The sequence below is a fragment of the Peromyscus eremicus genome, chromosome 17 (assembly GCF_949786415.1).
Source record: "Peromyscus eremicus chromosome 17, PerEre_H2_v1, whole genome shotgun sequence".
NCBI classification, from domain to species: domain Eukaryota; kingdom Metazoa; phylum Chordata; class Mammalia; order Rodentia; family Cricetidae; genus Peromyscus; species Peromyscus eremicus.
Genome location: NC_081433.1, coordinates 58605076 through 58620174, shown reverse-complemented (window position 1 = coordinate 58620174; position 15099 = coordinate 58605076). Strand labels below are relative to the sequence as shown.

The 15099-nt window shown below is 51.3% G+C and overlaps 1 protein-coding gene across 1 annotated transcript in view; it reads right to left on the bottom strand.

The window, feature by feature from the left end:
• Positions 1–15099, bottom strand: part of Sin3b (SIN3 transcription regulator family member B) — a 37339-nt gene that overhangs the window by 9693 nt on the left and 12547 nt on the right. The window contains 7 exon segments of the mRNA XM_059244638.1: positions 5–188; positions 1370–1608; positions 4574–4690; positions 5719–5926; positions 8254–8372; positions 8585–8674; positions 10586–10705. Coding sequence (XP_059100621.1) covers positions 5–188; positions 1370–1608; positions 4574–4690; positions 5719–5926; positions 8254–8372; positions 8585–8674; positions 10586–10705 — 1077 coding nt within the window.

The window sequence follows — 15099 nt, the reverse complement described above, 5'->3', positions numbered from 1 at the left end:
TCACCTCATCGTAGACGCTTTCGATCTCATTGAGCAGGCTCTTGGAGCGCAGCGCCTTGGTGTCGTTCTGCTTGAAGTTCACCGCCTGGTGGTCCAGGGACTTGAGGTAGGCCTTCTCATACTGCTCTCGCCAGATCTTGTTGAAGCCCTGCTGGGCCTCCCGCCACTCCTCCTCCTTGGCCTTCAGCCTGTGGGGAGTGGAGCTCAGCACCTGATGCCCAGACCCTCCAGGAACCCCAGGGGAAGGGCCTACCTTCCTCCCAACAAGTACACATGTGGTCTGCACCTCAAAAGCAAGCCTACATGTGGGAGGCTGAGGCAGAGGATGTCCAGTTCTAGGCTGGCCTGGGCTATAGTGAGAAACCCCCATCTCAAAAAACAATAAAAAAGGCCAGGGAGTGGTGGCACACACCTTTAATCCAGCACTGGGGAGGCAAAGGCAAGTGGATCTCTGTGAGTTCAAGGACAGCCTTGTCTATAGAGCAAGTTCCAGGACAGTCAGGGTTGTTATACAGAGAGAAACCCTGTCTCGAAAAAACCAAAACAAAAAAGAGCCCAGCATCATGGTGCAGGATGTCATACCAGCACTCAGGATCTGGAGTTAAAAGGATGCCGGGGGCACATGGTAAGTCCAAGGCCTGGGCTACATGAGACCCTATCACCAAAACAAACGAACAAACAAACCAAACCAAAAAACACACAGAGGGAGAGGGAGAGGAAGGGGGCAGTGGTCCCACATAAACAACATGGCTACTTTAAAAATTTATAATTTTATATGCATGAGTGTTTTGTCTGCATGTATGTGCACCACATGCATGCCTGGTGCCCCCGGATTACAGATAGCTGTGAGCTGCCATGTGGGTCCTCTGGAAGGGCAGGCAGGGCTCCTAATTACTAAGGGTCTCTCCAGCAGTGGCTCCACCTCCTCCCAGGCGCCCAGCTGCCCACTTAGCCGTTACCAACCCTGTCAGGAAACAGCGGGCTGGGGAGGTTTGTGTTTTATAGTCAGTCTGCCCTTCACAAGCCTAAGAACTGGACACACAGCACATGTACTGCCACAGGTGTTCTAAGTCCCCTAGGGGTGACGGACAGGCATGCACAAGGTGTGGGCTTAGTAAGCACTGACTCAAATTCTAGAAGGGTCTAGAGGTCCCAGGACCCCCCCCCCCCCAAAGAGAGACTGCATGTGACCAACAGGTGTCCAGGAGCCTGGCTGTCAAGACTTGGCTCAGGACTGGAGTGGGAGAGTCAGCCGGGGGCCAGCACCTGCCTTCAGCCCTGGAGACTGGGTCAGGTGACACCGTTGGTAAGGAACCCTAGTAGCTCCTCTGTATGCCAAGTCAGGGAGGGAAGTGGAAGGTGGGGACACCTTTTCAGAACGACAGGCACAGCGGTGACAGGGTTCCTCTTGAGGCTCTCGATGACCTCGGGGGCCTTGTCACCATAGATGCGGTGGATGGCACGGCGCTGGATCACCTCCGATGTGCCACCCAGGCAGTCATCCAGGCGGAGCTTCTCCTGGTCCTCAGGTGCCATCCTTGACAACTTCTTCTGCACACTCTCCAGCACTCGGATGGTGGCCAGGTTGGTCTCCAGGACAACATCTAACTGCAGAGAGGGGCAGGCATGGTCAGCACTGGGGTCCCAATGAGGTGTGTGAAGGTGATCATGGTGTACGGTGGGTGGTCAGGAGTTGCAGATGGAGCCATTAAGTGTGGGTGCCCACCACAGCACACTTCTGTGGGAGGGGTGGAGTTCCAACAGTACAGGAGTGGTACACACCACCTCATGGGGTGCTTGGGCACTATAGTGGCCTCCCCTGTGACATCATTTTACTTTATATTCTGAGCCAGTGAGTGTAGTACCCCTGGAGGCCAGAAGGTGGTGCTGGACTCCTTAGAGCTGGCATAACAGGAGGCTGTAAGCTGCTCAAAGTAGGTCCCAGAACCTGGACTCCAGAACCTGAACTACAGTCTCTGCAAGAGTAGTCAGCACCCTTACTGCTGAGTCCTCTTCCCAGGCTCCTGTTTACTTTTTCATCTTTTTGAAACAGGGCTTTGTATCATAGCTCAGGCTGGCATGGAACTTAGGCAAGCCTCTTGCCTTTGTCTCCCACGTGCTGGGATCAAGGACATGTGCCACCACACAAAATGACAAAGCAGTAGAGGGTGGGACAGAGGAGTTCACGGGGTGAGGGAAGGGGCAGGCTGAGTGTGGCTATGTGGTGATATACTGTGTTCCAAAATGAACAAGCAGGGCACAAAATAAAGGACTGACGAACCTTGTCAAGACAAGGTAGGAAGGCCCTTTAGAAAATCCCGCTTCACAGATGAGTCTGTCAGATATGCTAGGCCTGTAGGTCGAAGATGGATGCCCCAATGTTGCAGAGGACTCGGGTGACTGTCCAGGCAGCCAGCTGTCTCTGTCATAACTCACAGTTTTTGGAAGTCGCTTGTTGCACTTCCTGCTTACTTAGGTAATGTTATTTCCTTCTCAGGTCTCTGATGCAGTTGAAGATTAGATAGTTATAGTTATATTTTTCCTTGTAAACAAATTCAGAAAAGAAACTTACTACAGAGGTGTAAATGTATAAGTTTGAAAGATATAAAAAGACAGTTTTTGGTTGGTAATACAAGTTAGGATAGAAAATGAATTAAGTACATCATTTTGGACTCACCAAAATAGGATTAATAATGGAGTATTTTCTCTGAATTTGTCAAATATTAATGGACTGGACATTGTTAATATAATTCTTGACTGTATATATTATATATACTTATTGTATATAGTTTTTCTTATATTAGTTATAACTTTTTATTATTTTAGACAAAAAAAAAGGGAAGTGTGGTGATATATTGTGTACCCTAATAAACTTGCCTAAGGATCAGAGGCAGAGCCAGCCACTAGATTAGACACAGAGGTCAGGCAGTGGTGGCACACACCCTTAATCCCAGCACTTGAGATCTCATGCCTTTGCTTGGGAAGCACACACACCTTTAATCCCAGGAAGTGATGTGGCAGGGCAGAGAAAGGTACACAAGGAGTGAGGACACAGGATCTCACTCTCTCTAGACTGAGGATGTCATAGAGGTTGAACTAGTGGCTGGCTCTTCTGCTCCTCTGATCTTTCAGCTTTCACCCTGATATAAGGCTCCAGGTTTTTTTTATTAAAAGACCATTTAGGATTCAAACAACACGGCTATTGATTATTAGAACAGCAGAGAGATCAGGGGGCCTGTGGGGCTCAAGGCCTTGACTCCACCAGTAACAGAATCACACAATACACACACATACACACACACACACACACACACACACACACACACACTTGCTACTACAGTCTGATTATCTGCCCCTCCCAAATTCACACTGAAGTTTAGAGGTTGGTATAGCAGTATTAACATGACCCCAGCACATGGGAGGCAGAAGGAAACCATGCATTCCAAGAGAACCTTGTCTCAAACAGAATATAGGACTTCAAAGAGGTGCTTCAGGCACAGGCTGTCCTCATGGGTGGGCGGCACTGCCCAGGAAGGGGGATATCAGCCACAATCAGCCTCCTTTGTGTCCCTCCCACCGTGGGATACCAAAGGCAGGCTTCCCCAGGCATGGCCCTTCACATCCCACTTCCCAGCAGCTGCCCTGTTCACAGGACTCTTGTCATAGCCTAAGATGGAAACACACACACACACACACACACACACACATACACAGGAGCCTGGGGTGGGGAGCATGCCCCTGTCATCCTAGCACTTGGAAGGCTGAGGCAGGAGGATCACAAGTAGTACACCAGCCTACACTACAAAGAGAGACAGTTTCAAAAAGAAAAGCAAGGGCTGGAGAGCTGGCTCAGTGGCTAAGACAACTGGCTGTTCTTCCCAGCACCCACACGGTGGCTCACAACTGTCCTTAACTCCAGTTCCAGGGGATCCAATGCCCTCTTCTGGCCTCTGTGGGCACCAGACACACACGATGCACAGACCTACATGCAGGCAGGCACCGACATACATAAAACAACAATAAGTAAATCTTAAAAAGAAGGAAAAGCCAATCAAAAAGAAGACATGTGGACTCTGGGATAAGAAGCGTGGTTATCTGCCTGTCCCCAGGGGGGTCGTGGGGTCTGAGAGCTCAAGTACAGCATCAATAAAAATAAAGCAGCTAACTAACCCACTGTCTTTAGTTGATTGACTGATGATTTATATTTTATGTGTGAATGTTCTGCATGTATATCTGCAGGCCAGAAGAGGACATTAGATCCTACATAAAGGCTGTGAGCCACCATGTGACTGCAGGGAATTGAACACAGGACCTCTGGAGGAGCAGCCAGTGTACTCTTAACTGCTGAGGCGTCTCTCCAGCCTCACGTTGTCTTTAGTTGAAAGAAAGGCGGTGGCGATGTGCTGGGAGCTCAGGAGCTGGCAGAGCTGAAGAAGGCGGGGAGCTTTGGGAGCTGCTCCAAGTGGCCGGGGTGAAAGACTGCAGGACTGAGCTGCACTAGGAGGCACTGGGCTGGGTGGCCAGAGGACAGGCAGGCAGGGGTGCAGGTGGGTTAGACTCGCAGCTCACCTACCTCAAACCTCTCGTCCTCACAGCGATGCAGCTGCTCCTCATATGGCGTCTTCTTGGAGCTGACAAAGGTAGAGTCTTCCGACCAGGACGGAAAGGACACCCATGTGTCATTCAGGACCTGGACCAGAGGAAAGGCGTATCACTAAGCATGCTGGTACAGACGACGTGAGCAGTTACTTCCCACCACTCAGTGACATAACTCTCCAACTGCTCCTAAGCAGGCCAGGGCTGTGGTGCGGAACACACAGTGGTGTCTCAGGACCCAGCACCCATTTCATGATGGGCCTGAGCCCCAAGATTTTAATCTTTGTGGTCTGGGTCTTCTGTCTTGAATACCCAACTTGGCCTTTGTCTCAAGAAAGTAGCCACAGGCAAGGTGTCCATAAAGGGCACGGCTGTGTGCTAATAAAGCTTTACTGACAAGCAGTGGACCAGATTTGCTTTGCAATACTTAGTAGATCCTTGGGCTCTAAGTTGTCTAAACTTCAGTGGGACTCCTGAGTCCCTCTTGAGGGACTCCACAAACCTGACAAGGTGTTCAAGGGTCACACTGAACACACACAATGTTCTGGCTAGTTTTATGTCAACTTGACATAAGCTTGACTCATTTGGGAAGAGGGAACTTCAATTAAGAAAACAACCTCCCAGACTGGTCTGTGGGCAGCGCCACCCCTGAGCAGGTGGTCCTGACTGCATAAGAAAGCAGGCTGAGCAAGCCATGGGGAGCAAGCCCATTAGCAGCACTCATCCATGGCCTCTGCTTCAGTTCCTGCCTCCAGGCTCTTGCCCTGACTTCCTTGGGTGATGGACTATGAAATAAACCCCTTCCTCCCAAGTTGTTTTGGTCCTGGGATTTCATCACAGCAACAGAAACCCTAAGACACTTGGGGACAGGGCAGAACTCGGGCAGTGATAAAGTTGACCAATTCCCCACACTTGTGTGAACTCTTAGCATGGCCATCCAACAGGGCATGAGGCTGAGCTGGGCTCTGGTGACACCCTCAGTATTAGATGTCTTCAGGCAGTCGGAACCCTGGCCCATGGCTGTCTGCTGTGGGGGGCTGACCTGTGACCCCAGGGTACTACCTCCTTGCAGATGGCCACCCTCCCGCTGTGAAGGGCTGACCTGTGACCCCAGGGCACTACCTCCTTGCAGATGGCGGTCCTTCCGCTGCACTTGGGCTGCTGGTAGGTCTTGGGAAGTGCCCTGTAGCTGGATCCAATTCGTTTACAAGATGCATAGTCAATTTCTCTGCTTATGCCATCTCCAGACCGGTCACTCATAGGTGGTGCAAAGGATAGCTCTTTCACTCCCAAGAAGGACTTGAACTGTGCGAAGAGTTCTGGAAATTTTCTTCAAAGACAGACAGAAACTGTAAGTGGGCACTGGGCCTCTTGAAAATAATCTAGAGTTGTGAAAATGGCCTTGTGCATGTGGAACTTCAAAGATGATCTAAACCAGAATTCAATGTTAGGGAAAGGAGGAGGGCCCTCCCCACCTATCACCAACCACACCCCCCTTACAACTGCAGACCTTGCCAGCTGCACCAGGTTACAGAGCACACCGGGAATAACCGCTGTGGGCCCCACTGCCTTCATTTTCTGTCCTCCAACTTCAAAACAAAGAAAGAGGGGGATGAAGAGACGGCTCAGCAGTTAAGAGCACTGACTGCTCTTCCAGAGGATCCAGGTTCAATTCCCAGCACCCACATGGTGGCTCACAACCTTCTGTAACTCTATTTCCAGGGGATCTGACACCTTTACACAAACATGCACACAGGCAAAACAACAATGCACATAAAATAAAAATTAATTAATTAATTAAAAAAAAAAAAAAGAAAGAAACAAAGCAGGGTGTAGTGACATGTCTTTAATCCCAGCACTTGGGAGGCAGAGGCAGATAGATCTCAGTAAGTTTTAGGCCAGCCTGGTCTACATGGTGAGTTCCAGCACAGCCAGAGCTATGAAAGAGACCCTGTCTCAAAGAAAAACAAAAAACAAACAAACAAAAAAACCACAAACAAACAAAAAAACAGAAGGAAGAAACAAAAAAACACTCAAGAGTCCCAAGAGCCCTGTGACCAGTCAGTCAGCTGCAGAGGTCACAGCCAACTTGTGCCCAAGCTACAGTCCGGAATGGACAGACTAGAAATGAACTCACTTAGGCTACTCACACAGACAGATGCCAGCCTTGCCCCCAAGCCCTGGCATGGGTCCTTCTGGCCGCTGGCTGTGCCCAGGCCTGGGAGAGCACTCCTGCCCATGCAGTCCCTCACAAGGTGGCAGACATCACAAAGTTCCCCGTCTAACACTGGCGTCCTGGGGTAGGCTGGGCTTGTCTCCCTTGCACTGCTTTCTAGGTGACTCTACTGGCCGGTCCAGTCTAAGCAGACTCCAAAGGCAGGAGCCTAGGGTCGGTAATGGCCCTTGATCCAGGCCAGGTACTTCAGCCAATCAGCCCATGGACTGCTTCTAAATAAAGCTTTACTGGCACATAGTTCTGCCCCACTCACTTCCTTCTGTCCATGGCTGATCTACAGGGCAGAACAGAGAGCAGCTGTGTCCACTGTGGCTGTCTTCCTGGGTGAAGACTCCCTCCCTCATGAGGGACCCCTCCCCAAAAGGACCCCATGGATTCATTCTCAGAAGTCAGGACAGAAATGGAATACATGTTAAATGGGACAATTTTACAGCAACTGACATCCAGGGCTACCTATATTTCTGTTAATTTTTTAAAAATGTAATACCTTTAAATTTGTATTTCGTGTATTTATTTTACTGTTGTAGGGAGGGCACATGTGATGTGGAGGTCAGCAGACTCACCACCTGCAGGAAGGCAACTTGGGGAATATGTGCAACACAATATACATACATGTAAAAACTTGGAAAATACAAAAAAAAAAAGAGGAAATATCATTAAATATGAACTCACAGCTCAACATACTACAGACTCAGGCTGTACCAGGATGGCACACCTGACCTCACAGCTCAACATACTACAGACCCAAGCTGTACCAGGACGGCACACCTGACCTCACAGCTCAACACACTACAGACCCAGGCTGTACCAGGATGGCACACCTGACCTCACAGCTCAACATACTACAGACCCAGGCTGTACCAGGACGGCACACCTTAGAAGGGCCACCAGAAGCTGCCTTGGACGCCACTGCCCAGAATCCTGCAAGAAGAGGACTGTACATCACCAGTCCCCAAATACCGACATCCACAACTTGTAAATCACAGGTAAAATGTCTACCCAATGGCAATAGCTCTCATATCGTCATAAAGTCAAGAATCATAATCTGAGACAAAGACACTGTCCATACACAGTGTACAAGGTCACGGGACCTGCTTTCTCCAAGTCATTTTTTTACAAATGTGAGCCTAGCAACAATGACTGGGGAACAGCTTTCATCAACGAAGAAAACCACGCAGGTGGACGAGATGGCTCAGCGGGTCAAGGTGCTTGCTGCCAAGGCTGACGACCTGAGTTTACTTCCTGAGACCCCATGGTGGGAGAGAACCCACCCAAGAACTTGCCTCTGCCCTCCACCTGTGGCTTTCCTCCACACATAGGAAATAAGCCAACATGTAAAAGAAAGGCAACGCACAAACACACTTCCGGGCTCACTTCCCTGGGCCTGTGTGTAGGATAGGAGGGAGCCGGGAGCCACTCACCCCAGGAATGGGCTGACAAGCTGCAGCAGCTCTGAGCCGGAAACTAGCTCCTGATTGAAGAGCGCAATGCAGCGTAGAAAGTTCTCGTACACCTCCTGGCTCTTCAGCACCCTGCGTACCTGTGGGAATACGGAGACTACCGCAAAACGGTACGCATTGGGCACTGCAAAAGCCGTTTATGTGTGCGAGTGTGGAGCCGGCCTGTGTATGGTCCTGAACCATGGGGTGGCCGGCGCTCTGCAGCCTATGCTTTCCTCTCCCACGCACCCCAGTGGCCCTGCTCCAGACCCGTCAGGAAGCGCTGTGCCTGGAGGGACCAGGCCTGGCTCACCTTGTCAAAAAAGGAAAACTCCTGCAGCGTGCCGTACTTCCCCACGGCAGCAATGGACAGGTCTTTGGTGCCTCGGAGCTTCATCTTCTTCTGCAGAGAGAAACCCTCAGCTTAATGGTGTGTCCCCACCCCATGTACTGTGGGGTACACGGAATCCGGGGAAGCTCCAAATGCAGTTGGCAGGGCCCTGTCCCCAGGACTCCGGGTGAGGTCTGGCCGCCTAGCATCAGGGCGCTGTTCCCTCCTTGGCTCTGTGTGACTGGGTGGGGACGGGGAGGGTGGGCGACTCAGGACCCAAGGAAAAGCAAACCCACAGCAGCACCCCGTCAGATCCGGGGTCTCAAATTCTGCTATGGCTTATTTTCTGCCATCCTGGGGATCAAACCTGGCATCAAGCACACTTGGAAGGCTGTAGAAAACAAGATCTGGGCCACCGGCTTGTGCAGTAATGGTCCAAGCCCCACAAGAAACAGGAAAGGCACGGGGCCTGCACGTGATTGACAGCCGCCAGAGAACGGAACCTAGGGCCTCACGCATGTGCAGTAGGTACTAGGGAACTAGAACTCCAGGCTTCACGTGCTAGGCAGGTGCTTACAGGGTACATGGAACCATGGCGTGGCGTATGCTCTGTAGAAACTGGGAAATGGAACCTAAAGACCTAGTACAAGCTTGGAAGACACTGACTGGGAAAATGGCTTCGCGCATGCTCAAAAGACACGGGAGCGCTTCTCACGTCATGCATTCCAAGATGACGTTGGGAAATAGAATCTTCAGCCTCAAGCACGTTTGTAGATATGGACTGGGAAAATATAAGCCAGGGCCTCACGCATGCTTAGTAGACACGGACTGGGAAAATGGAAGGCAGAGATTCACGCACGCTCAGAAGACACTAACTGGGACAAAGGAGGCCAAGCCGCAGGCTCAACTGACAAGACTGGGAAAAGAGAGGGCGAACACCGAGGAAGCAGATCCTGCAATCGGCGCCATGTGCAGCGGGGAGACTTGGGGCCAGAGGCCTGCACTGAAAATGTATGTTCTGTACCCTGGGGCTTCACCTCAACAACCTGAGAAAGCACTGTGCCAGCTGGCTCACCCCAGCAGCACTTAACCTGTCCTGTGGGCCAGAGGGGGACTAGAAGGCAGGGAGGGGACACCAGGGGTATCCTGAGGAGGCCAGGTCTAAGGCTGTGTGCAGATACTTGTCTATAAACTGGACTTCCGGGCAGGGGTTATGATTTTGCAAGTAAAGAAATCCGCCTGTCACACATTTGACAACCTGAGGATCCCAAATGCGCCCTAAAGTCGTCTTCTGATCTGAGACACGCCACATTCTTCTCCCCCACCCCCCACCCCCCACCCACGAACAAACCAGACTTGGACCTGCATTCGACCCAGACCCATGGCATGAAGCACCCTGCTGTATAGCCATTCCCCAGAGTAGGGTAACGATGAAAAAGACGGACATGCTAAGAGACCCAAGGGCAGCCTGGAGGAGTCTCCCCCTGGCCAGGCCAGAACAGTCTGGGTGTCAAGATACCAGGGATAGTAATGAACTGTGACTTGGGGTTGACACTGCTGCACATAACTAAATAAACAGAAATGCCAAAAAACTTTATTACTATAGAAAGTCAACTAGTAAACACGCAGAGGGATAGAACTAGAGATCCACCATCACGGGGTGATGAGCGGGCCAGGAACTGCTGTCAGCCACCTTCACTCCTCAGTTGTGCAGTAACCAAACCACACAACTGCACATTTCAATTGCAGCCCCACCTACGAAAGAGTCACGACAGTGAAAAGGAGAATGAACAGCGCGCGCCACACCTTCCTTCCAACTCCCCTTCCTCCTTACAACCTTGGGTCAGAGCAGGTGAATGGGCGCCAGGCCAGTAGATGTCCTTTTCTACAAGACTACAGTCTCGGGCCTCCAGATGCCCTGCTGCTTTGAGTCTCCATACCACTCCCGTCATGTGCAGCAAGAACCCACACATGGACAGTTACCTTAGCTGGAGCAGACACAGGGCGCAGGAGTGAGGGTCGAGAGCGCTTCTTACTGTGTTCCAGACTCTTCTCCTCGTTCTTCTGGACGTTGTTCATCTCACATGGCCCATTGCCTGTGAACTAAGGACACGAGCACAGCAGGTGGTCAGACTGGAGGAAGGCAGATGGCCCATCTACGTATCCGTGCACATGCAGTCAATTCTGGTTTGGCCTGCAGTCCTGGCAGGCATCGTCTGCCACAGGCCAGAGCCTCTGCGGTGGTTCTATGTTCTGGGGCAGGCAGAGACCAAACACACAGATGACTGGGTGAACGTCTGCACACAGCTGCAAGACCCTGTGGCCTCTCGAGCAAGGAGTCAGAGGTCCAGGAGCAAGACAACTGAGTATGTCCAGGCAGAGGGCCCTATTGCACACCTGACCGCGGTGTCTACAGAAAACACAAAGCATTCTAGGTAGCGGGTAGGCAGCAGTACACAGCCCCATCAGCGAGAGGAAGTAGCTGATGTCATCCAGGTCACTGGGGGGCCTTGGAGCCAGGTTTTGAACTGTCATGAATGACAGAACATGTCCAGGGAGTGCCACTTACTCTGTGGTGTAGTGCAGGGAAGGGGGGTTGGAGCAAGTTTCAACCAACGGACAAGATGGGGATGCTACTCCTCCTGGAAGCTAGGAGAGGCCGACCCTCGAACACCTGAATCAGTCAGCACTGCTGCTCCCCATTCCACACCACCGTGGGACCTAGACACACACACCCCACAACGGATGTGCTATCAGCCCAGACTGTGGGCAAAGTGAAGCCGTGGCGTACCCAGGCAGAACCAATGGCAGCAAAGTGGTATGCCCGCTTTGCTCCACGTGGCTGCTGTAACAGGAATGCACAACACACAGAGCCAAGAGAGAAACGAAGGGGAGACCCAGCAGGAAGTCATGTGTTACTGTTTCATTCGGGAAAAGCGCTGGATTGCACACACACAGCAAAACTCTGAAGAGACAATTGAAGGGATCATCTCTGGGAGAGAAATTCCTATTTGAGGTGAGAAAGTTTTTACAATAAACGACTATCTATCCTTCAGCCACAGGTAAGGCACACCCCCTAAATCTAACAATCAGGCATTGTGGTACATGGTTGTCATCTTAGCCCTCAGGAGGGTGAGGCAGGAGAAGCACCAGTTAGAACCAGTGTGAGCTACATAGCCAGGCCCTGTCTCAAAATAAATAGCTCAGTCAGTCCAAGATTGAAAACTGTTCCAGGAACCCTAAGTAAAGTGGTATTCCCAGGGAATTCTTCATTGGAATCCTTACAGATCCAAACTCCCAATTTTGAAGAGGCAGGTGGGGGCAAAATGTGCAGAGTGGCATGTACCCTGAAGGGGTGACCTGATGCTTGCCAGTCTGGCTTCAGGGCACTCAGCACTGCTAGTCCTACCACAGCCCACACACTCCTCACTCTAGCTGTTAATGTTCTTTGCCTAGACAGACACCACATCAGGGCTGCTGGCCTACTACTCACATAGGGCCTATGGCCAACAGCCACAGACATTCATTCTGTAAATGAGGTTTTATTGGTTTGCAGCCATCCCATTCATTCTGTGAAGTTTTTATTGACAGCCAAACCTATTCACTCTGTAAAGAGCCCACTTTGTAAATAAAGTTTTATTGACATACAGCCACACCCACTCACTCTGTGGTCAGATGAAGCCACCTATTTTCCAGCTACCAGAGCAGGGCTGATTCTCTACACTGAGGCCAAGTGGCCAGTGTCAGGGATTGGACCCAACTGGTGCTCAGCAGTCAGATTTAGTAAGGATGACACCACAGTTTATCCTTGGCTGACAATGAAGACTGTGAGGTCTGTAGCCTCACAATACGAATCCAGCAGCTTATGAGATGGACAGAGTCCCTCTGCCTCAATGCACAGGACAGCTCTCCTCGCTCGTGGTTGTGTTGGAGGCAGGGACACGGTGGCCCCTCAATTCCGGCAGTGACTGAGGAGGAGGAGGAGGAGGAGGAGCCGAGAACAGTGCTGGCCTCTCTTCTTGTTGTGACTGCTGGTTCCAGAGTGGTTTCTTTTGTTTTTCAAGACAGGGTTTTTCTGTGTAGCCCTGGCGGTCCTGAACTCATTCTGTAGACCAGGCTGGCCTTGAACTCAGAGATCCACCTGCCTCTGCCTCCCAAGCAGGAATGTTTCTTTATTATATAATTGTTATTCTTGTTAAGTCCCAAAGAAACCCTGGATAAATGCTGAGGTGCCTGTTTAACACGTAAGAGCAGATGCTGGCCATCAGCTCTCAACACAGCCAATACCTGTACAGAGTCCTGGCTTCTCTCAGCACTTCTCACCCTAAGTGCCCCCTTGGCCTCTGGGTTTCCAGGTCCTCTCCCTCTCTCTCTCCACCCTCCACAGCCATGTTCAGTCTGGACCGCTCCAGATGCCTCTGACTATGCTCTCCCTCATGTCTACAATAAATCTCCTCCTCCACCATACTTGGAAGTGGTCATGTCCCCATTTTTTTTTCCATTTCATCTGGTGAGATACACATGCATGCATATGTGCAGCAGAGACCAAGAGAGAACCAGGAGTGGAGCCAGCCTGGAGCCAAGAGACTGCATGTCCAAAATGTCTTGAGTTTTAAAGCGATCAGGGCCCCTAGGAGAGAGAGATTTAGGGTAGAGGGTGGGGTGAGAAGTGCAGAGGAGAGCCAGGACTCTGTAACTGGTACTATTGGCCATGCTTAGAGACTGGTGGCCAATGTCTGCTTCGATATGTTAAATAGGTACCTCAGTTAGACATTTGTCCTGGGTTTGAGACCTAACAATTATCATTTTGTGCCTTACTATGTTAAGCCCTTGGTGGCCTAGAACTCACAGATATCCACCTACCTGTGCCTTCAGAGTACAGGGATTAAGTAAACCATCAACCTGGCCCAGCAGACATGTTTGCTGTTTCTGGCTTTCCTGTGGGCTAGGATGGAACCAGGGCCTCAGGCCAGCGGCTGGTTAAACTGGCTACTAAGCCCCTGTCTCACCACCAGCCCAGGGGGTCAGAGCTACACAGACAGCCCGCAAGACCTCAGGGCACCAGGTCCACCATTGCAGAAAGCAAGGGAGCTAGGAAGTAAGACTTACAGGGGCTATGAGACCCTCAACTCAGAACTCCCCTGGGCTTCAACTGACACCATCAATTCCATGCCATCAGGGGTAGCTCAGAGAAGGGCAGTGGAGGATGACGTAGGCTCCCAATTGCAAGGGGTGTTGAGCCACAGCCACGCTGTTCAGATGTAGCACCCAGATCTAAGGACAAGACCCAAATACCAGTCCCAACTTGAGTAGCAGTTGACAGGAAATTCATCCTAATGTATAATCTGTGGCCATGCTTCAGGATCCTAGAGGTGATACCGCTCTCCTGCATACTATTATGGTCCCCAGAGGCAGTCAAGATTCTCCTGAAAGGAATGGGGTACCATGGTATCCAGGTGAAGTGTTCCCCCAAAGGCTCATGTACTGATGGCTTTGTGTGCTATTCTGGGAGGTCCTAGAAGCTAGGAAGTGGGGCCTAGCTAGAGGGAGGGTGAGGGGCCATCAGGCCCGCTGTCCACTGTGTCTGTGGAACTGCCTCTGCCACCAGTCCCCACCAGTCCCCACCAGTCTCTCCGCCCTAGGGTCTCTCCTCACAGCAGGCTCAGCACCCAGGGAGGGAGGACAGCAGCAGAGACCTAGGGAACCATGAGCCAAGACGAAGCCTTCTTCCCTTAGGTTCTGCCCAGTGCCTGTCACAGTGACATTAGAACCAAAGTCAGGATTTCAAAGGGGGACCCTCTCAAGAACTTCTAAACTTCAGAGAAACAGGCAGACGAAGACTCAAGACAGCAGAGGTGAGCAAGGGCCCCAGTCTCCCTCCAGGCACATTCAAGAGCCTCTGAGGTCTGTGCAGCTCTGGGGACATGGAGTAGGGGAGTGCTGCTCACCCCATGTGGACATTCAGTGAGGCGATGACAGGGACATGCCCCCCCAGTTTGTTCCAGGAGCTGGCAATGCACTTATGACCTGAAGTGAGCCAGCAGCTCATGGTCTCACCTGAGAGAACAGATGTCAGAGCTCTGAGGAGGAAGCAAGGCCCGAGGGCAATGTACAGCATGGCTCCCACGGCTCTGCCATCATCTAGGCCCTGGAGGGCAACCAGATACCAGGTAGCAGTGACCTATCATCAAGACACAGCCCTAGGCTGATACTCTGTGTCCAAGACATGGTGACAAACCCGGTGGCCACTGGCCACAGGCCTGGGTAAGGGAAGCCCAAGAAAACCATGGCAACACCAGGATGCAAACACCTGACTAGACCAAAAACGAGGCCAACGTCAACATGGCTCAGTGGGTAACTGCTTGGACCTGAATGTGATCCCGAGACATATACGATGCAAGGGGAAAACTTACTACTCCAAGTTGTCCTCTGACTTCCACACCAGCTGTGGCATGCACACACACAAATATGTAATGGGTGAAAAAAAAAAAAAAAGC